At 41.5% G+C, this 23,666-nt stretch overlaps 1 protein-coding gene across 1 annotated transcript; it reads left to right on the forward strand.

Moving 5' to 3' along the window:
- The first annotated feature begins 616 nt into the window (after positions 1-616).
- On the forward strand, positions 617-16,090 carry mrpl46 (mitochondrial ribosomal protein L46). The gene is made up of 4 exons (XM_061747004.1): positions 617-880; positions 4,415-4,616; positions 4,880-5,050; positions 15,723-16,090. Exons 1-4 carry the CDS (start codon positions 629-631, stop codon positions 15,965-15,967), a joined length of 870 nt encoding a protein of 289 aa, XP_061602988.1. The 5' UTR covers positions 617-628; the 3' UTR covers positions 15,968-16,090.
- The last annotated feature ends 7,576 nt before the right edge of the window (positions 16,091-23,666 follow it).

A 23,666-nucleotide genomic window follows, 5' to 3' on the forward strand; every position in this document is an offset into this window, starting at 1 on the left:
ACAATACTATCCACATAACGGGCATTTTTTCACCTATAAATTCAAATAAACTGTATAAATATAATTAAAATAAGGCAAAATGCATTTTTTACCATTTCATTAATTAAATAATGGCCTTTATTTTTTAATTTATAGAAGTGTCACCCCCAATCTTTAACAGAATAGATTGTTCCTTTTCTTGCACTGAATTATGGGTAAGCGTTACTATATGCAGCGTTCAGGTAATTCAAAAAGTGTGGGAAATAGGAACTCTTCAAAGGTCATCTCATGACGCTTCACAACACGAAAAACAGAGATAAAAGCAATCAGTTATAACACATCATAAAATTAATAAAAAAAGAAAACATCGGAGAAACAGAAGAACTTACTGCAAAACATCCCCCAAAAAAAACCCCACAGTAACATCAGGCTAGCTGACTAAGCAGGATTTCAGACTTACATTTGTTAGAGTCCTGAAAAGTTACTGTCGTTCTACCTCAAGGTGTATTTAAATAAAATATAAGCATTTAATTCATGATGTTTGGGAAATATAATTATATTGCTTGATTTCAGTGGTTTATCTTTCATCATGGTGCCTAATCACTCGGATTTCAGATTTTCTCCGTGTCCCTGAACGCCTCAGTCCAACATGGCTGCGCCCTGTCAGAGGATCATGGCAGGTCGGTCAGTCCAGTTCTGGTGTCGGTTCCGCAGAACCGCTGCTGCGGGTTCTGTTCGCCGGTTCTCCGTCTGCTCGGCCCGGCGGGCCGGGGCCGGGGCCGGGTCGGAACCGGCGGGTTCGGGCTGGACTCTGGCGGCCGCCGCGGTTCTGCAGAGGCTGCCGGTTCTGTCGGCCCGACTGGACCCGGTGGAGGAGCGGTTCCGACGGATGATGCTGCAGGTGAGGCCACAGAGCACATTCACACAGCTAGGACACAGCTCACAAAGTACACACAAATACCCCTTGACTGAGGATGTAGTGTGGAGAGTGGGGAGTGAAGTTCACAACTGTTCATTTATTGAGTGTTAAATTAAGTTGGGTGATGGCGTGAGTTATAAAATAATTTTTCAGTCTGTTAGATCTGGTACTGGGCAATCTGAATCTCCTGCCAGAGGGTAAGAGTTCAAACTGGGCATGGAGAGGATGGTCAGGACACTGTAGGATGTCCTGAGCCTTGGATGTTTCCCTCCTGCCAAAGACAGTAGGCAAATCAGGGAGGGCAACACCAATGATTTTGCTGGCAACTTTAACTATGTGTTCCAGCCTATTTTTATCTCCTAGTGAGAGGCTACCAAACCAGGAGATAATGGCGAATGTCAGTGTAACAGTCAATTTTCCATTTGTGTATGTGCATTTATTTTATAGTTTATAATCACCAAAATCTGTTAATTTAGTATACCTGACATGTCAAACCTCCAGAATTATGTGGAACCTTTGTGTTTTGTGTTTTATGTGGAACCCCCCACCTGTATAAATGATTTTTCCCGCCTTCACCTCTCCCCTTTTGTTACTGATTTCAATGGGAGAGGTGAGTGATGTGAAGTCTGATAGACCACAGTTTGGGTTTCCTGTATAGCATGTTAATATTCTTTGTTATTATCTGTGTAGGGGCTCAACTCGCTGCATATATTGACTGGAGGAAACGTTATTATATTTCTGTTTGTCAGGAAATAAACGGAGATCGCCTCCAAAAGAGTCCTGCTGGTCTGAGTCCCGTCTGTTTTAAACACAACGCACACCACTACAGATCCCACCGGTCACATCAGGACAGCTTCAATCACAGAGTGATAGAACATGGTCATTAATTTCTTGCACACTCCGAACCGGTTAAGCATCCGGAGAAAGTGCAAGCGCTGTTGTGATTTTTGAGGTCCGGGACCAGGTCAGAGGTCCGGGACGGGACCTGGGGGCCACGGGAGGGGGTTCTGGGGGTTCTGGGGGGGTCACGTGTGTCAGGAGACACATGTGCATCTGTGACCTTAGAAAATGATGCAAAGTTTAAAATGTCATTGAAACTGAGGAGGAAAAAACTGATGTTTACTAGACTTGTAGTCCAGACCACCTTAAAACCAGACCAGGACCAGAACCAGAGAGTATCGAGACCGCGACTAGTTCAGATCAAGACGAGCGCCACCACTCCTCCAAGTGGTAGGAGACTAACCCAAAACAAACGTATACAAACATAAATCATTCAAACCCAACACAAATGGCTCTTACACTAGTTATGTCCTGATCCTGAGTAATTGTATTCCATCATCCTGGTTCTAGTTTCCATATGAGCTTGTTTTCAACTGCAGCTCAATAACACAGAGAAGTGGATGATGATGTTGAACATCCATCAGCTGAGATCAGATATGTGTGGCGACTGCACTACCGCTATTTCTTTTTTTTTTTTTTTAAGATTTTTTTGGGCTCTAGTGGCCCTTTATTGAGATGCAGACTGGAAAGGGGTAGAGAGAGAACGGGGAAGACACGCAGCAAAGGTGCGCGGGCTGGATTCGAGCCTCAGTATATGAGCCGCCGCTTAATCCACTGCGCCACCGAGCTGCCCACACTACCGCTATTTCTACACTATTGGAGGATTGACTCCAGTGCTTTTAAGGATTGACACGACTACTAACTAGTCCCAAAGTCCTTTAGCAGAATAATCAGCCTCCAGTTTTCTTGTGTTATAAAGTAATTGCTAAGTCGTCCGAGTACTACTAACTCAAATACTGTGGCATAACACAACCTCACCTCATATTTATGGGATCATCCTCCCTGTTCTTACTTCCACCTAATTTCCTTTTTTGCTGCATTAGTTTTACTTCAGAACAAGTGAATAAAACTGCAAGACACAGCACACACAGCTGCCAACTTTCTCTCTGTGTTCTATTGAATGTGTTATGTGTTTGTTATGTGTGTGTTAGGGCACGAGCTGCCAAATCAAATTGCCCTTCAAGGGATTAATAAAGTTGTCTTGAATCTTGAAGACACATTTGAAGGATGGAGTGAATCACTAAAATAAAATGTAATTAATTATAACCAATAAAAAACCCTGCTAAGAGCAGAAGTGTATATAAATGGCTTAAAAGTATATTGCTGTTTTATTCTGACCAAAGTGTGCCACTGATGATACTAAGTCAGGAAACTGTCAACATCTGAAGAAAAGGTGCAATATTTTTGGATTCTGGACAACCTTTAGGACATGAGAAACTGAAAATATTCAGATATGTTTTTGACTCAAAAATACTTTCACAAAGCTTTGACGGCGAAGGTCAAGCAGATGGTTAACTTCAGTTAATGAGCAATAATACTAATGATAATGGATTCCTACAAATACTGGAAGCCTTTGTGCCTCAAGATTCTGTCTGTCGAGGATGTTGAAGATGCTTCATAATTGGGTTTATGATAGCAGGATTTCTCTTGATCATCCTGCTGATCGGAGGGGGGGGATTCCTAGTATATCGACAAACGCGTAAGTCGTCGACAGCTGTTCTGGCTCTTTCAGAGCTGCCGGACGTGGCTGAAGGGTCAAGCAAGGCGATCAACGCTCAGACTCTTACGTTGGGGGAGCAGAGCCGTATACTGGATGCGATTCTCGAACAGAATCGCAGGCTGGCGGCGGTCTTTGAGCTCATTGGCAAGATTGATAAGAACTTGGAGAAGTTGGAAGCTCGGCTTGGCGGGAAGTGATCACAAATTCGTCTGATTGGAGTCACCATTGATGAACCAGGGACTGAAGGCAGATGGAAAATTACTGGGGCTGCCTGTTTTCAATATAATTGTTGATTCTATAATCTGGCCTTGACAGAGCGGTCTTTGGCCGATCGCTCTGGTCACAATCTTCCTGGTGGAATGTAAACAAGGTGACTCTGCCCCCACTAATCCCTCCCCCTCTCCCACGAACACCTGTGGATCCCTGTTTTCAGAACTGTACTGAGTCGCCTGATAACATCAAGGACATTGGCTGAGAGCAGCTCTGGGCGAAGGTTCACGGACTCATCACTACACACACACTTACTGATAATCACACCTCCCTCAATTCAACGCCTTCCTCGGCCCCTCCCTCTTATCAGCCCCCCCCCCAACAGTCTCCGAGTTTCGAGTGCCACGAAGGCCGCGGCGATCACTTGGATGTGCTGTGCCGGGACCCCCCCCCCCACACACACACCCACATGCAAGTCTTGTGATGTTGTTTTGTTGTGTGTATGTTGCTTTTCTGTGCTGAGGTGTTTTTTTTGCACCTTGACACTAGGTATTAATACACAATGTGAAGATGCCTTTTTTCCCTCCTCCTCCATCCCAGTGTCACCTTTCCTCTAAAAAATGGCGCCGTCCGTATTAATGCTGCCATCGATGTGAACCGGAGTCAAGTTCTCTCGTCTGATTTATGTCTGACTTGGCAATAAAGCTTTTTCTGGTTCTGATTCTGAACCGTCGCTCTGGTCCCAGATGGAGCTGGAGAAGAGCCTGCTGTCGGACCACGAGCTGCGGCTGCTGGAGGACGCGGAGCGGATGAGCCGCAAGCAGGCGGACGACTACGACTCCGACGAGGAGGGAGGCCGCGGCGACCAGGAGATCATGCTGGGCCAGGACCTGGAGGACACGTGGGAGCAGAAGCTGAAGGGCTTCCAGCCGGCGCCGCGGGACACAGGTCGGTGGCCGACGGCGGCAGGAAAACCGGCATTAATTATCTGTGTGAGCGTTATTATTCAAGATAAGCAGGGGAGAAAGTAAATTGTGCAATGTTAAGGAGTTTTATTGAGCTTAGTTTAAATTAAATTCCAGGGAGACTTTTTTTTTTTTCTTTTCTGACATTTAGAAAATCTCCATTTGCATTTTCCTGCCTGTGACATTTTGAAAGTTGGTGTAAATTCTGCTCTGCGGCCGCGTCTCCTCTTCCCCCGTGTTGTTTAGCCGGCGTGGACGGGGACGCGACCTCGGCGGAGCGCTGCCTGGCCGAGACGCTGGTGCTGCTGGCCCGGCAGCCGGTGGGCGGGGAGAAGCTGTGGCTGCTGCCGCAGGCCCAGTGGCGCGGAGGAGAGACGCTGCGACAGACGGCGGAGCGGGCGCTCGCCGCCCTGCCAGGTAACGCCGGCTCACGAGGCCGAGCCGGCAACGCCGACACAAACGGCTCAACCCAAACAAACAACTCACTGCTTTCTAAATGCTTTCAGAGGAAAACAAGCGGGTCAGAACTAGGGGTGTAACGATACACTAATCTCACGATAACGATTCGATACACGACACTGAGGTCACAATAACGATATTATAGCAGTATTTTTTTAACAACTTTGAATGAGGAACATATGACTAGAAAAAATTTTATTTTATTTGAAAGACACAAAATACAAAACAATGCTGTGCATTTTCCCTATTGTTCCAGTTTGTAATGCTTTATAACTGTTTAAGTTTTAAAGAGAAAGCCAGGACAACCATTTTCCACAAACTGAACTAAAAGTAAATGTCAGGTTTGCATTATGATCTTCAGTTTCATACAAGTACAAATATTTAGCCACAAACTGAATAGTTTCTCTCATGTATGACTTGACTTTTTTCTTTTCCAGAAATTTAACAACTAAAATTAAATAAATAAATACAAGTAAATAAATACATACAATTTTACATCATAAAAAGATTGATTCATGCTCACCTTATAAGTGTAAGAGGAGATTTATTTTTGTTAAGAAGGTTATTTTGGTAATTCAGGGTTCATTATTTTATAAATATATTCTGATATTCTGATATAATGACACTAGTCATTTTATCTGTAGTGATTAGTCTGTTTTAGATTGGGCGGAGTGATACGCCACAGTACGGCACTAGGTGCTGTGTTGATGTTCTAAAATCCTACACTGTTGAGGGACATTAAAGTACACTGGAACTCAGCAGAAGTTTCCCCGTGTTTATCCTACTCACAACCCCAAAAAGGTTTAATTTAATAAGGTAACGCTTAACTCTACACCAGCCTTACATAAGTAAAAGTTCAGAGCTCAAAACCTGCAAGAGTCCCGTGATCGGGACCAAAACGGGACTAGTTTCTTCTGAGCGGAGGAAGATTTTGGTCTGCGGGTCGAGGCGCGGCCGTTACTAGTCAACACAATAGATTAATATTAATAACCCAATATCGCGATACACTTTGTCACCTCCACGACACGTATTATGACGTTTTTGTATCGCGAAATTTCATGGCACGATATATTGTTACACCCCTAGTCAGAACTCGCCGCCCACTCAGACTGTAAGAGATGATACAGAAAAGATGGGAAGATGAAACTTCCCAGTCTACAAATTGTATTTTGTGCAGAAATGGGGAATAAAAACTAAACTTTTAACAGCTATAGCAAGAGCTTTTAATTAGGACCAAATGGACCAATCAATCATTTAAATACCCGCCGATGACGTTTGTGTTGATTGAATTTTAAATAATTGCAGAACTGAGGATTTATTATAAATTACTTTGGGAAAAGTGCTTCCTTTCTTTCGTGAGTCGTGGGTTTGTGTACTTCTCGTCTCATACTTGCTAAAAGAGCTAAATGTGTGATTGATATCAATATTTGAAAGAATTGATAACCTAGTCTATCTATTTGTGACTCTGATGAAGGCGAAAGGAATCGCCGAAACATGTCAGGTATTTTAAAAAACAAAAAAATTCTTGTCCGACAAAAGAAATTTGCGAATTAAATTGTAAAACTATGGACAAAATGAACTTTATTAAATCAATATTTAAAAGAATTAATAACCTGGACAATCACACCATCAGAATAACGAACCAAAGTTAGTTTTACTGTTAGTTTTCGCTGCTGACGCTCTGGGCAGATGAACCTTTTAGGACGTAATAAAGGTCACACGGTTCTGACCCGGTCTTAAAACATCTGAATATCTCTGCTGATGAACAACACCTGACATGTCACTGTCACTATTTATCCAATATTATATTATCCAAAGCTGCAATGCTAAAGCAGTTTGAGAAAGCCTGAGTCCACCTTTACTGTGACCAGAGAAATCAGAGAAACCGTATCTCCAGGCCTCAGCGAGCCTGATCCATGGAAACTTCCATCAGTACAACGAGGGAACAGCCGAGCAACTTAGGCCCGTTTGCAGATGTTGCCGGGAGAAATCTTCGCAGCAGAGTTGCATCTGATCAACCAAACATTTCTTCTTTGGAGGGATGAGAACGAACGGGGGATGTTGAAAGTGTCCGGGTATATAAACACAAGCACGGCGGTGGAGGGCTGATGGTACGGGCTCGTTGACCGTGAACTCTGTTGTAGAGGCAGATCTGAGCTTTTTTAACTCAGTATATATAAACTAAAGTGAGCTCAGCTGAAACTCATCTGCAGCAGGGTGGACACGACCCTGACACGACAACCAAGCAAATCCTTCCACCAAGAAGCAACGTTGATTATTTCAATTAAAAAGTAGCAGGGAGCCGAGACGTCGCGGGGCAGCTGCTGATTAATAACAGAGCTGCCGGAAGTTAAAACAGTCCATTATTAGATGATGAGGAGAGTAAAGTTCCAGTTCTGACCAGAACGAGGTGAATGGAAGCAGCTTCGGGTCAGAAGGCTCAGAAACGATGATGATGGATCCCTGCAGACTCACCGAGACAAATCCATCTGAACACTCTCCTGTTTTGAGTATCTAAGCTCTGATCCGGTTCTGTGGGAGTAGACATCCTGGCGAGAGGTTAGGGCTGGGCGATATGGACCAAAAGTCATATCTCGATATTTTCTAGCTAAATGGCGATACTCAATATATATCGATATTTTTTCTGTGCCATAATTGGGGTTTCCCCAAAAGCATTATAGCATAGCATCTCTGTTAGCTTCATTTTTTCTGAGGCAAACCCTTAAAAAAACAGTCAGTTTTAATACAAAGCCTCGTGCCAAATGTCACACAGGTTCCTTTATTAACAGAGGTCTGCACAATATCAAAATTTATAAAACAAATGAAATAAAAATAAACTGCCTGCATATATAGAATAAAAATGCTTCTTGAATAAAATAAAACAAATATCCCTTTCCTGCATAACAATTAAATTAAAATACACTGTGCAATTAATACAATGTAGACAGTAACAGGTAGACTTTTCCACTGAGGTTGACAGTTGTGCAAATAACAAAACATTTGTGCAAATCTCAAATAAAACATTCAAGTCAATTTGTCACAAAATAAGCTATATCAAAATCATTAAAAAAAAAGTAATTTTTTTTTTTTCTTTCTTTTTTTTTAAATCGATATAAACGATATTGTTTCGTACCATATCGTGTTTGAAAATATATCTATATATATTAACATCTCGATATATCGCCCAGCCCTACGAGAGGTCATTTGATGTTTGGTTATTGATTTGTATGGACTTCTAACAAGGATGCAGAGTTCAGATGACGTTAGTCTGGAAGGATCCTCTTCACACGTCTCCTCGGGGGAACGACGTGTTTCAGTCCCGTCTGAGGCTCAAAATAGACGTTTATTTTGACGCTCGAGGTCTCGAGCACCAACATGAACTGCTATTTGGATAACACGGGTGACGGACATGAGAGTGGTGGCTCTGTGTTTGAATCTGTTCAGGGACGCCCCGGATGAAGCTGCAGATGAGCTTTAACCACAATCCAACCTTTAGTTTAGCAGCACAGAGCGTTTCACACGAGCCCGGCTGAAGCTTATGATTTCCAAACATCTGGATGCTCCACCAGACGATCTCCTGCAGACCGGAGAGGAACCGGGTTAAGCCGGGCAGACACTGTGCGATTATCGGCTCGTTTTGAGCCGATTTTCCAGTCGTGCGACTATTTTTTGGATCGGGCCGGATTTCGACCCAATCGCTCGTGCCTCGTGCAGTTTACGTGGAGTAACGACGAGAGATTAACACCTCACGAAGAGAGATTAACACCTCACGACGAGAGAGTAACACCTCACGACGAGAGATTAACACCTCACGACGAGAGAGTAACACCTCACGACGAGAGAGTAACACCTCACGACGAGCTCCCGATCACAAATCGTGAGGTCGCAAGAAAATCAAACGTTTTTGAAATCCTGGTCGCTCCTCGTGAAGGAATCGCTCAGTTGAAGCAGCTACGACCCGATTGGACTCATCCTTTCGCAGAGAGCATGCACAATCTCTGATGTCACGTCAAAAACTATTATTTGTAGTTTAAGTGTTGCAAATTCACATTACAAATCATGTTTTAATAGCAGAAAAAAAAGACTGCATTTCCACGTACGATACGCGTCGCCGATTACCCTACGCCGTAGGCTCTGCGTTGGTGTAACGCGGAACCATAAATCAGCCTTCAGTGTGCGCTCTGTGCTGTTCTGAACACTTCCCTCCGCCGAGACACAACTTTTGCGGTATGCGTTCATTGTTGTGTCTAAAAATGATGCGCAGTGCCCACCCAATCAGAAACGGTACAGATATTTGGGGATTTTTTTTATATATATAAAAAAATAAAGGATCCCCATAACTTTGATCGGGTGGGCAGGACGCACGTTTGGGTGGACACAGCCCCCCCTGCCCCAAAACCGTCCTCGAGTTCCAGTAACAGAGGTCCGACGGGAGGATTATGAACGTATAGTGTGAGCAGACGGAGCATCGGATCGTACAGTGTGAGATGGGGCTGAATCAAACGATTTAAAGGAACCGGGAGAGACGGGTCGGCCTCCCGCGGCGTCCCCACCTCCCACTCGTTCCTGAGCGAGTCTGTCAGCGAGGCTTTAATAAAGCTCCTTTCAATAATGCATTCAGACGTTGTAATAACTCTCTGCGGCTGCCGCTTGCAAATGCAATCAGTGTAACAATGTCACATGTCATTACGCCGCAGGTGTTTAGCGCCTGCCAATCATCCGTCAGAGCCTCTTTCCATTTCTACACTTCTTCTTCCACCACCGTTTCCTGGTAATTAAGGTTAATTTACACGTGTGGGGGTGGGGCGGGGGCGTTGTCGGTCCGGTTGAATCCAAACATTTAGAGGAAAGAATCGGCCTTCCAACGTCAGAATAAACCTGGAAAAGGTCCCGGCCTGACTGGACAGCTGTTTCTGTGATAGATGATCAACTTTAAATATTAATATCAGTCGTCAGTCCGACATTTTAAACACAATTTCCGCTTCTGCTGTTCCTGAAAACCTTGATGAGAGAATCACATTGCATCTCTGCAGCCGGTCGCAGGTTTGAGACGTGTCCCTGTTTTCATAACGTGGCTGGAGCTGGTTTAAAGTTTAAAGTTTGAGCGTAGACACCATTTGGGGGAATTTGAGGTCACGTGAGAGCATTTCTCCTAAATATCAGGTGGTTTTATCGTCTTTATGGCACAGTTTTTTCCTGATCTCTGTTTTCATAACAACCTACTTTCCGTGTGACCATCGTTAAAGTTTGATTTGATCTTAACCAGCAGTGTAGGCGGTGAAAGCTCAGCACGACAGGATGGGTTAACACACTTTTTGCACTCTGACCTGCTCGTGTTCGCGGGAAAGAAGTGCAGAGGGGGTTTATTTATTTATCAGGATGTAATGATGATGATGATGATGATGAAAAACATGGAAAAATGAAAAACTGAGCCTTAAAGAAACAAAATGCATCACATGATTCATTTAATCTTCAGACCACTTTTGTTTCTCCTGATGTCCTGAAGCCGTTTCTCGCAGCTCTGTGTTGAAAAGCTGCTGCACAGGGGTGCAGATCCCGGGGGGGACGGGGGGGACATGTCCCCAATTTCTGAAAAACATGAATTGTCCCCCCGCAATAAAAATACCCTAAATTATTCAAAATTAAACAAATGTATTTTCAGACTTAACGGTTGAATATGTAGAATATTTATTAAAAATATATTTCTAAAAAAATAATACATCCATGGTGCGTTTTCAGGTGTACAGGATAAAAGTATTGCTACTCCATACATTTTTTTTTTTTAGTCTGAATTAATATTTTTAAAGTTTTTGACGGGCTCGACAATGACTTTTTGTCAACGTTCTGTTTACGTTCGTACCTGCCCGTACTTGTACCTGTTTAGGGCTCCATATTTCATCCATATATCAATTGATCGTGCATAATGTAGTCCCATAGGATAAAAGGAAGACGGTGAGAAGAATTTGAGATGAGTAGACACTACATGCCCAAAACTCTTAAAATGATGATTTAGGAATATAACAGTTAAGTAAGCAGTGACACACACTGTTGGCTGTTTAGGACAAATAAACAAGAAAGGTAAGCACAATAAATGATTCCCTGTGCAGTATTTTTTGGCGAGCCTTTACCAATTTATGGCATGGTATGAGTTGCATATTGGCAAAAAATTAAAATCACATTGGTGTCCCCCCTAATCCTGACATCGGATCTGCACCCCTGCTGCTGCAGGTCGTTGAGCTCTGCAGATATCTGCCGTTTCCAGCTCTCGCCTCCTTGGCCCTGGCGTCGGTCCGGTTCAGGGCTGAGGTCAAACACGTCGACCTCCTCTGGTTCCAGCTCTCCTGTTGCAGCTGCTGCTTTTCCTCGGGTTATTCTTCTGATTCACGGTGGAGTTTCAGCCGAGATTCAGCTTGGTGACTGAGCTAAAGAGCTGCAGGACTGTCTCAGAAAATTAGAATATTGTGATAAAGTTCTTTATTTTCTGTAATGCAATTTAAAAGGCTATGGAACAAGTTTTCAATGGAATTAAAGCAATGTCCAAATATTAAACCGTTTAAAATAAAATACAAAGATATTATTTTTCAGAGGTACAGGGATGAGCAAAATGCTTGGGTGCAATGATAGTGTTTATTTTTTATTTATCTATTTTTATCCTTATTTTCTTACACTAGTCAGTAGCTTATGTTGCTACAATGTTTTTATTGTCTTGTTTTTGTTTTTTATTTTTATTTATTTTTATTATGTTTGCATAATGTTATGTTCGCATGTGTTAGCTAGTCATATTTAAGGAGAGGGGGTGAGAGTTTATAAGTTTTACTTCTTCTCACTCCCTTTCGAATATGTACTTTATGTTTCATGTTAAGACGATTGTCTTATTTTCTTTCTTTTTTATATGATTCATATTCGAAATAAACACTACTACTACTACTACTACTAAAAAAAACAAAAATGTCATACATTCTGGATTCATTACAAATCAACTGAAATATTGCAAGCCTTTTATTATTTTAATATTGCTGATTATGTTTTACAGTTTAAGATTAAGATTCCCAGAATATTCTAATTTTTGAGATATGATATTTGAGTTTTCTTAAGCTGTAAGCCATGATCAGCACTATTAAAATAATAAAAGGCCAGAATGTATGACATTTTTGCATTACAGAAAATAAAGGACTTTATCACAATATTCTAATTTTCTGAGAATAGTATAAATCACACCCCAGCCAAAACTATGAAGAAAAAAAACGGGACTTATAGTCCGGAAAATCCGGTACTCATCGTTCCGTTGTCTTGAGCAGTCAGACTCCAGCAGAGTTCCGGCGGTCCGTACGGATCCTGAGCCGGGCTTTCAGTATTCCCTCTTCCCTCTTCCCCGTCTCTCGGCTCAGACCTCCGTTGGCGTCGGCCGTACACGAGGCTTAATTTCCTTGATGGAAAATAATAATTAGAGGACACAAGGAAAGTTAAAGCCCCAAATGCGTCTCTGGGCTCGGTAGAGATCCTCACATTATGCATATTAAAGCTTAAAAGTGGCACATTATTTGCAGCAATCAGATGAAGCCTATAAGCCGCAAAGTGTTTAAAGTAAAGCGACGGACGACGTGGAACCGCTTCACGACCTCACTCATCAACTAATAATGCGCCGCCTCCATCAATCACTTTCTATTAAGACTTTCCTGCTTGACGTTAACGTGCAGCGTTTGGAGCTCTGAGAGTCTTACGGCAGCTCGGCTGATCCCTTTTTAATGTATCTGGACTCGGAGGAGCCGCCTGGCTAACGAGGCGATGTTGGTGCCGCGCTGTGACGACCACGGGGACGAACACGACCCCAGCAGCTGAACTTTATGGCACTTTTCCACTAGATCAGGGGTCGGCAACCCAAAATGTTGAAAGAGCCGTATTGGAACAAAAACACAAAAAACAAATATGTCTGGAGCCGCAAAAAATGAAAAGTCTTGTATCAGCCTTAGAATGAAGACAACACATGCTGCATGTTTCTATTAGTTATAACTGGGGGAAGATTTATTTATTTAATATGCACTTCGAGAAAAGAGTTGAAATGTCGAGAAAAAAGTTCAAATGTCGAGAAAAAAGTCAAAATGTTGAGGTTAAAAAAGAAAAGGAAAAAGGACGAAAAAAAGAGGAAAAAATAAGAAAAAAGGAAAAAAAATTAGACAAAAGAAAAAAAAGGAAAGAAAAAATTAAAAAAAGGAAAAAAAAAAAGGTCAAACATTTTTGAAAAAGCTCCAGGAGCCACCAGGGCGGCGCTAAAGAGCTGCATGCGGCTCTGGAGCCGCGGGTTGATGACCCCCGAACTAGAACCTACTCAGCTCAACTCAACTCGGTCTGGTTTCTTTTCCACTACAATCCAGCACCTGGAGCAGAAGTAGGAGGTTGGAGAAGCTGCTGTGACGTATTTGATTGTGTATCTAAACGAAGAAGACAACAACACTAAAGATGTAGAACCTGGAGGAGATGATAGATGTGCTGCTGGGTCTGTGGCTTGTGTTCAATATCAAGTTAAAAAATGAGAGTGAGAGAAGCTTCAAGCGGTGACACTATTTAATTTTATTTAGTTTGTCTCGGCGCTGCTGAAAAGTCTGTTGGGAGCCACAAGCAGCTATTTATTTATTTTTTTATTTAACCTTTGTTTAACCAGGAAGTCCCATTGAGATACCAGATCTCTTTTGCAAGGGACACCTGGCTAAAACAACAGCAGCAATAAAATACACAATACAAAATACATCACTCAAAAACCAACATCAAACAGTGTATCCATTCTACAGACAACAACTACATTCTTCAAGTAAATTGTTTCGTAACAAAGATTTAAATTGGCCAAGCGAAACCAGGGTGCTTAAGTGGGTGAGATCTTGTAAACCATTCCATGCGAATGGAGCAAAGTGAGAAAATGCAGTCTTATAGTTCAGTGATCAGAGCTCTGGGAGTTTTTAAAAGTAGCCATCTAGTGGATCTGGTATTGTAGCTGCTAGAGGCAAATGAGACTACAAAGGTAAGGAGGAAGCTTACCCAAGATGGTCTTATATATGAAGATGTACATGTGTGTTTTCCTCCGTAAATAGAGGGAGGTCCATCCTACCATTTGATAAAGTACACAGTGGTGAGTAAGTCATTTGGCATTGGTAATGAAGCGCAGGGAAGCAGGTGAACACTGTCTAGCTTCTTTAGCAAGGAGGAGGCAGCATGCAGATATATTATGTCACCATAGTCAATAATGCTTAAAAATGTAGCTTGAATAAGTTCAAGCTATGAAGAGACAGAGCTCCTGGTAGATCTGGTCGTTCCTTATCTCCGTCTAGATCTTTTTAATTCTCTCCTCAGCACCAGGTTTATGAACATCTGACCCTCAGAGTTGGATCATGAAACAGACTTCTGCTGCCGTTGCTGCTGGAATAAAATGAACAAGAAGCTCCGTCAGAGTCTCTTTCTCTGATGTCACATCCTGACTCAGACGTCTGACTCCAACCCCCCGACCAATCGGTGGCCTGGAGTGTGATGACATCACAGCCCGACTCAGCCACTTAGAACCTCAGCAGAATAGTTACAGAAGAGTATCTACTCGGCACGTTAGACCCCTGGTGGGAAAGAACCAAACTGAGGCGAGTTGTCGGGCTGAGTAGGTTCTAGTGCAGACATGGGCAAACTACGGCCCCCGGGCAACATGCGGCCCGTTAGGCTTTTTAATCCGTCCCGCCGGACTCGTCCAAATTATAATAAAAACCTTGTTCATTTTCCACCTTTCCCTGCAATGCCCACGTTTCCCCACTAGATGGCGCATGCGCACTCAAACACATTGACCGTCGTTGGAGTGGCGCATAGTTCATTTAGTTTCATGTCGCCATTCAAGCCTTCTGTAAAAAAATCGCGCAAAACAGTGACTCAGAGAGCCCGCGGTCAGGATAATCCATCAATGATTTTGCGGGGTTTAACACAATTACACAATTGAGTATTACGTTGAGTAATAATATGTTTTGAATGTTGAAAGTGATTCCATTCATTTTTTAATAAATGTTGATTTCTTTAACTTGGACCTTCGATTGAAATGTATTAAAAAACAGAAATAATCTCCAGGTTGGATAAATCCAAATGCGTAGGCTATGCTATTTTAATCTATTTACATTTTCTTCTTCCAAGTATTGTGCAAAATAGTGTGTAAATGCCATATCTTGCATATTCCTTGAGACAAACTTATTAACTAATAAGGGCTATTTTGCATATTTCAAAGACAGTCCTCAGTGAAAATCTGTTAATAAATCGGGTTGTACATTTTTTTGCGTGTCCTTACTGTGCTGAGGTTTGTACACACACCATGCAATGCTTTAGTATATCCAGCCCAAACACTCCATCCAAATGCTCCTGGCCCCTCTGTCAAATTTTAGAATGCATTGTGGCCCGTGAGTCAAAAAGTTTGCCCACCCCTGTACTAGTGGTAAAAGCCCCATTAGACCAGACAGGCGCCGCGCTGTGATGATGTACGTGACCCGAGCTCAGCTGAACCTTAGACCAGACGGGCGCCGTGCTGGCGTCTCGCCCCCTGCTTGACCTCTCCTGTCTCTCTCCTGTCTCTCTCCTGTCTCTCTCCTGTCTCTCTCCTGTCTCTCTCCTGCAGCCGGCTTCACGGCCTCCTTCCTGGGCAACGCGCCCTGCGGCGTCTACAAGTACAAGCTGCCCCGGGCGCTGCGGACGGAGAGCTCGGCGGGGCTGAAGGTTTTCTTCTTCAAGGCCGTCCTGGCGGCCGGCGCTCCGGCCCAAACCCCCGACGCCCCGCTGGTCTGGGCCAGGAAGAGCGAGCTGCAGCAGTACCTGAAGCCCGAGTACCGGGCCAAGGTGGACCGCCTCGTCCTCAGCGTCTGACGTGGAGACTCAGCCGGGCCGGAGGACGAGGCCGACGATGTCAAGAGCGTCACTGTCGTTGCTCAACTGTCTTCTTCTGCAGTTAAATGATCTGTAATTCAATAAAATACTTATGTTTTGTTACTTGAAAACTCTTGATTTCCTCCTGTTGTGAAGCCACTCGTGTCGGCTCCATACGCTGGCTCCATACGCGTTCTGGATGATATGGTTCCGTGTTCCCCTCCGAGGCCACACTGTGGCACCACTGTGGCCACTGCGGGAGACCACTGGCCTCTCCAAAGGCACCTGGCTCGCCGTTTCCAATGACGGCTGCTGGGCTCGCCCGTTCCCCCGTCCACGACTCCGCGAGAGAGCCCCGCTGACAGATATTCCTCTCCAGCCAAACGACACCCAGGGTCAGTACTTGCTCCGTCTCCACCGTGACAGACACCGCCCGGCACCAGAGTCAGGGTGAGTTGCGTGGACGTTGTAGGTAGAGCTATCGGAACTGTTCTGGCAGTGGCGTCAATTCAGTCTTACTAAGGTACGGCAAGGTTACGAGTCACAGAACTTAACTAGAGTATCAATCAACACGTCCAGCAAATACTCATCACAGAAGTTTATGGAGCTGATCTGTTATGTGTGGTTAAGAAAATTGGAACTTTTTCAAATGCAGTCTCACTCACTGCAAAAACTCAAAATCTTACCAGGAATATTTGTCTTATTTCTAGTTAAAATGTCTCATTTTTACTCAAAAATCTCATCACACTTAAAACAAGAGTCATTACCAGAAAAATAACTTGTTATTTGACCATTTTCACCTGTTTCAAGTACATTTTCACTTGAAATAAGTAGAAAAATCTGCCAGTGGGACAAGATTTATCTTCTTATTACAAGCAAAACAATCTTGTTCCACTGGCAGATTTTTCTACTTATTTTAAGTGAAAATGTACTTGAAACAGGTGAAAATGGTTGTTTTTGAGTCTTGTCTTAAATGTAATGAGATTTTTTTTGACTAAAAATTTGACATTTTAACTAGAAATAAGACAAATATTCTTGTTAAGATTTTGAGTTTTTACAGTGTAAAATAACTAGTGAAATCGATCATGTTCTGATTTGCATTTGTAGTTATTCTATATGTATTAAGTAATAGAATAATCAATACAAATAGACACAGAGTAATTCCATAAATGTATTTAAAAAACAAACATTTACATTCTTCGTGAGCTGCGTGCTGGCCTGCTTTTCTCCCACTAGGGGAGTTTTTACCTGCCATTGTTTATGTAATAATTGCTCGGGGGTTTATGTTCATGTTCTGGATCTCTGGAAAGCGTCTAGAGACAACATCTGTTGTATTAGACTATATACAAATAAAATTGAAATTGAAATTGAAACGATCACGTTGCTTCAGAGGAACGTAGCAGTCGATATGTGGAAGTGAATCTGTACCAGGACGTGAGGCGTTCAGCGCGTTGGCGGTACATGCCATGGCCGAGCCTTCATGGAGAGCTGTGGGTCCGACCACAGAGCTGGTGTTGCTGTGGTTCTGTTGCCGGGTCATCGGCTGAAGGACGTGGACTCGCGTTCATCCCTCTCAGCCCCGGACTCCTATTAGACAACATCAGTGGCGTCAATTCAGTCAAAGCTAAGGTACGGCAAGGTTACGAGTCACAGAAGTATGCTATGTACATTAGCTTATCTGTCAAGAACATTTGAACTTTTTCAAATGCAGTCTCACTCAGATCCTGCTAACTATGAACACTACACTTTAACAACGTGTTGATCAATTCAGTCAATGCACCTTTACACAATACGCCTCTGTTTTCTGCACCAGGGACAGCAAGTGGCAGTTAGAGAGCAGAAATAGTGTATCTGACAAACGCAATTTAACTCATTCTGTTCACTTCATCCACTATGTCAGTGCAAAAATATCACAACGTCCCAGTTTAACCTCAAACAGTTAAAGTTCAAATGCAAAAAGGAGAGGGAGGGAGCAGAAGAGAGAAAGAGAGAGAGAGAGAGAGTAAAAAAAGTCAAATATTTCCGTTAAACAGATTTATATGAGGGTAGGGTGATTTGATATCTTAAGATGAACTTGCATAATTAATCCATCAGTGGCTAACAGCCTCGTTAATAGCCTGACTCCCTCCGTTGCTGGGGCAACATTGGACCATCACATGCCGTCTTATTTTGAAAAAAAAAATTTCAGGGTTGTCTGCTTCCTTTTCATTTTTGTAAGTTAGTAACACTGCAGAGTGCACTAAAAACAAGATGGACCTAGCGATCACTGTCGTCAGGGACGTTGGGACATATCACATTTCAAGAAGTGTTGGGAAAGATAAAATATCTAGTGAAATCAATCATGTTGTTCCATAAATGTATAAAAAAAAAAAACATTTACATTTCCCCCTGAAGCCGAGGTGTGGCGGCTGCCGTACCTTCATACCCAATCCCTGGACAACATCGTGCCCTGAGTGGAGTCGGGCCAGAGTTCTTCCCTCGTCTGGGGGCTGTTCTGATTTCTGACGGCTTGTTTTTACCGACCAAAGTTTGTGGCAGGGTGGAGGTGCAGCCACTCTGGTTGATTGGGTCACAGGTGTGTCCCATCAACCTCTCCACCCTGCCTGCCTTCATAAGGCATGGCTCTGCTGGGAGAAGAGGCTGCTGCTGTGAAGGAGCTGAAGGACGTGTGTGGGTGTTTGAGCGTTTCTGGTAAATAATAGGGTTCTGCACAAAACTCTGTGTCCTCTCTATCCTGTCGGTCGGGCCCCGTAGCACTCGCCGTGCTACAAAGTTCTATTCAGTTTCTTATCAGCAGGAATTGGCGAGATATGCGGCCGGGCCAAGTGTTTCTGCAACCGGAGATTTATTTTTCAAAGAAAGGAAGAAAAACAAACCTTGAGTTTCATTTTCAAGCTCATACCTCCTCAGTTTTAAACCTGCTTTTGCTTTTACTTATGAACAACTGACAGAACTAGATTTTAGTTTCCCCTCACAGAAACATACATGGGACCTTTTTTGATCATTTTTGTGTCTGTTTTGTGTTTTGAATCTAATCACCTTCTGCCGTGACGATGCTTTGCATTTTCCCGTCTCCTCCAGCCTCTTGAAGTCCTTGCGTGGGATATTCTCCCAAAATATGAAGTTGTTGATCGCTTTCCTTCCACTCCAGATTGTTGTTGCAGTCGTCAGATTTGAGAAAATCTACCAGCAGGTGTTTCCTAATCGCTATAACTCCTCCTCCGTGCCCCGCAGTGGACAACTCACGCTTCAACAGCGTCTATACCAGGGGTCGACAACCCGCGGCTCTAGAGCCGCATGCGGCTCTTTAGCGCCGCCCTGGTGGCTCTTTTTCCTTTTTTTCCTTTTTCTTCTTTTTTTCCTTTTTTTGTCTTTTTTTTCTTCCTTATTCCTTTCCTTTTCAATCTTGATATTTAGACTTTTTTCTTGAAATTATGACTTTTTTCTCACCATTTTGACTTTTTTCTCACCATTTTGACTTTTTTCTCGAGATTGTGATTCAACATTAATCTCGACATTTCAACTTTTTCTCGAAGTTTTGACTTTTTTCTTGACTTTTCGACTTTTATCACGAAATTTTGTCTATTTCCTTGACATTTTGACTTTTTTCTCAACATTTCAACTTTTTTCTCGACATTTCAACTTTTTTTTTCGAAGTGCATAATGAAAAAAAAAATCTTCCCCCAGTTCTAACTAATATAGAAACATGCAGCATGTGTTGTCTTCATTCTAAGGTTTATACAAGACTTTTCATTTTTTGCGGCTCCAGACATATTGGTTTTTTGTGTTTTTGGTCCAATATGGCTCTAAAAGATTTTTAGTTGCCGACCCCTGGTCTATACGGATCGTTTAGTGGACTTAAACACAGCTAGTCTTATTGGGGTCCATGTTAAAAAACAATACATTTTCTGTAAAACATATAGTTAAAAACAAGACATAAAGAAAGAAAACGAAATAACTTGGCAAACCTACATTAAACTTTACCGTACATGTAAATCATTATCTTAAAGCAAAAAAAAAATACATGAAACATTCTAATATACAGTAAAACACAATGAAAATCAGATCAAAAATATGCCTTAACCTGTATATCTGTATAAGTGTGTGTATTGTATCCTATACATATGATATTCCAAGGTGTTTCTTAATTTGCTTTTTAAATATTGTAATACATGGATATGGGCAGAGACCAGAGGTGGGTAGAGGAGCCAAAAATTGTACCCAAGTAAAAGTACTGTTACTTCAGAATAATATGACTCAAGTAGAAGTAAAAAGTAGTCATCCAAATAATTATTTGAGTAAAAGTAAAAAAGTACTTGGTGAAAAAACTACTCAAGTACTGAGTAACTGTTGAGTAAAGTCTGATTTATTTTTTTAACAACCATTTAAAACAGACAAAAGTACAAAATAATCATCTTCAGGCAAATTAAATCAATAAAATAATAAAATTAATTAAAATTAATAAAAAATAGCTTAAATTAAAATAATCTTAAAGTAAATTCAAGTACTTTGATAAATAATAAAATAAATAAAATAATAACAGAATTAAAAAAAAATTAAGCACAAGTAGCACAACATTTCCAGCCTTTGTACTTTTCTTTTTTAACCAGAACTAGAACAAACATGAACTCATAGAAACTCTGTGTGTGTTTGAGTCTGTGTAAATGTGAAAAAACATGCAAAAACAAACATTTTTCCCAAAGAATCACCCAGTGATGTCATGAGATTGACGCGTACGCGGATAAAAGGGATAAAAGAAAAGTAACAGCTCAACGTAGCCTAATGTAGCGGAGTAAGAGGAACAGTTTCTTCTTCACAAATCTACTCAAGTAAAAGTAAAAAGTATAGTGATTCAAAACTACTCCTAAAAGTACAACATTTCCCAAAACTTACTCAAGTAAATGTAATGGAGTAAATGTAACTCATTACTACCCACCTCTGGCAGAGACACAGACACCCCCAAAGACGCCCCGGGTTGATCTGCTGATCTGCAGCAGCAGCAGGTCTGTTATATAATACATCCATGCTGCAGACCCGTGTTCTGACAATCTTTGCTTCCTGCCGAGAAATGCTACTTTGTGGTTCTGCGCATGCGCACAGTCGGTTTTCAAAGTTTGATTGCTACGCCAATCATTTCTTGCACGATGTAAAATTGATAATATGGGATGTTGAGTATTTGATCCTTCAAAATACACGACCCATGACATGAATCGCATTACTCTTTGTGAACATTATACGATAAAAAGAAAAAAACAAAACAATTATATCGCTTTATTTGATATTCATTCAGTCATTAGCCTTTATTTAACCAGGCAGGTCATTAAGAACACATTCTTATTGACTTATTGACTTATTGACCTTCCTTGAAATTATCTACCTGGAAATATCTACAGCCCGAATCTACGACGGAGTATTAAGGCCAAACTAAGAAAAAAAAATTGAAATTACGAAAATAAAGTCATAATAATATTAGAATAAAGTCGTAAAATTACGAGAATAAAGTCATAATGTTGCGAGAATAAAGTTGTAATATTTTGAGAATAAAGTCGTAATATTACGAGAATAAAGTCGTAATATTAAATATATTATAAATATATAAATATAACTTCACAAGATGCTCAATATTTAACATTTTAACACAGGGAGAAGACTGCTCTTCCTGTTAGAGTTCTCATAAATTAACACTTTATTCTTGTAATGTTACGACTTTATTCTCGTAATGTTACAACTTTATTCTCGTAATGTTACGACTTTATTCTCGTAATATTATGACTTTTTTCTATTACGACTTTATTCTCGCAACATTATGACTTTATTCTCGTAATTTCCAATTTTTTTTGTCTTAGATTGGCCCTAATACTCCGTTGTACGAATCCATAATGCAAAACAACAAAATATTTTATTTTAGTTTATGGCAGCAGATAAAATTCATTCCAAACTAGAAAGATGTATTTAAAATTGACATAAATTACCTTGTTTGCTGCTATCCTTGTGCAGTTTTTGATATTATTATGTTTTGCCTTTGTTTTATTTTGTCCTTTGTTCTATTATCTTTGTAGTATCTGTTTTTCTGCATTACCAATTTATTGATTTATTGATTTTTTTATTATTTTCTTTTTAGATCCAAGGGGTGGGTTTGGAAGGGGCTGAGAATGTTTTAATGATTGTGTAAAATCATTGTGGATGCCACCTTTGATAAGAAAATCATGAAAAATAAATAAAAACATTTGATCACAAAAAAAAGAACACATTCTTATTTACAATGACGGCCAGGCAAGCGACAAGGACCACTTAGGGGGAAAGGAAGTGGGTTAGGGAGTAAAACACAGTAGAATTGTAGCTCTACAAAGGTAGAAAACCAATAGGGAACATTTTTTGGCAAAGCAGCAAAAAATGTCAGAACACCGGCAGCAGATGGCAGTGTTTGTGCACGGCTCACACAGCGGCCCCTGTAATCAGGCCTGGCCGTGACCAGAGGAGACTGGAGAGTGTTTCTGATCAGCATCATCGTGCACAAACCAAAATACCCATCATAGCGGGCGCATGTTCCTCTGCAGTGGAAGGCAAGAGCGTTTAGGTGTTCCCACCCCATCCCCGGCCTGCAATCACACTGTTCTCTCCATTTATTAATGTTGTAAAGTTTGGAATTACTTTCTTTTTTCGCCCCCCGGTCTATGTTTCCAGGCTTCGCTGCTGAAAGGCCTCGGCCGAGCTGTTTGTGAGATTTGATGAGTGTAATTTAGCGCCTCTTTCTCTGTCAGTGGAAATGTGAAATGCAAGGGGATCAGGGAAGGATAAAAACAACCATTTCTGACCAGCGGACAATTTGGTTTGCTCACATCAGAGAAAGAGCTCCCTGTTCTGTTCTGAGCGGCTGACAAAAGCTCAGTGACGTCCAGCCGATGAAATCAAGATAATTACAGGTATGAAAGGAGTCACAGCGGCTGCTTTCATCTCCAGGGGGAGTCTGATGAAACCATGAAACCATCTCCAATCAGCTTGTGAGGACACTTGTGAAAATAAGCTTCACACATATATATATGTGTGTATATATGTATATATATATATATATATATATATATATATATATATATACATATATATATATATATATATATATATATATATATATATGTATATATACACAGGCCAGCTCCCTCTGCTCTTCAGGTTTTTATACAAGCTAATGGACGTTAACATTAAAGCTAGCCAGTTAGGTTAAGTTACAAGGTTGGTAAACTTTGGCTTCACTGTTTCTTACCTTGCTCTACGCTGACTTTATTAATTCCAGCTTCACCGTCACCATCTTTTTAAAATATTTGTGTAGAGAATCTATGAGGCCTCTATTTTCTTCTTCTCTTCTTCTCTTTTCTCTTCTTTTCTGAGCACCAGACTTGTGCTGACCGGACATTTTGACCATTCTAATGGTTGAATTAAATGATAACGTCAAATTTTGATCAGCGGCCAAACCATTTTTGTGTTGGGGGTTCTTGACCACAAGGACAAGTAGGAAGAAAACAAATAACAAGCTTTTATGTAACTCAAATACTACATATTTTTTACACAAATAGGCATATTTTGAAACATTTTGAAAAATTATTCCATAATTTAATGAGAATAAAAAAATAAAAAAAAGTAGTTTTTTTTTCAGTTCTGGCCCCCCCACTACCCTGGGCCTGGGACAACAGACCCGTTTGTC

The sequence above is a fragment of the Cololabis saira genome, chromosome 2 (genome assembly GCF_033807715.1).
Source record: "Cololabis saira isolate AMF1-May2022 chromosome 2, fColSai1.1, whole genome shotgun sequence".
Lineage (NCBI taxonomy): Eukaryota > Metazoa > Chordata > Actinopteri > Beloniformes > Belonidae > Cololabis > Cololabis saira.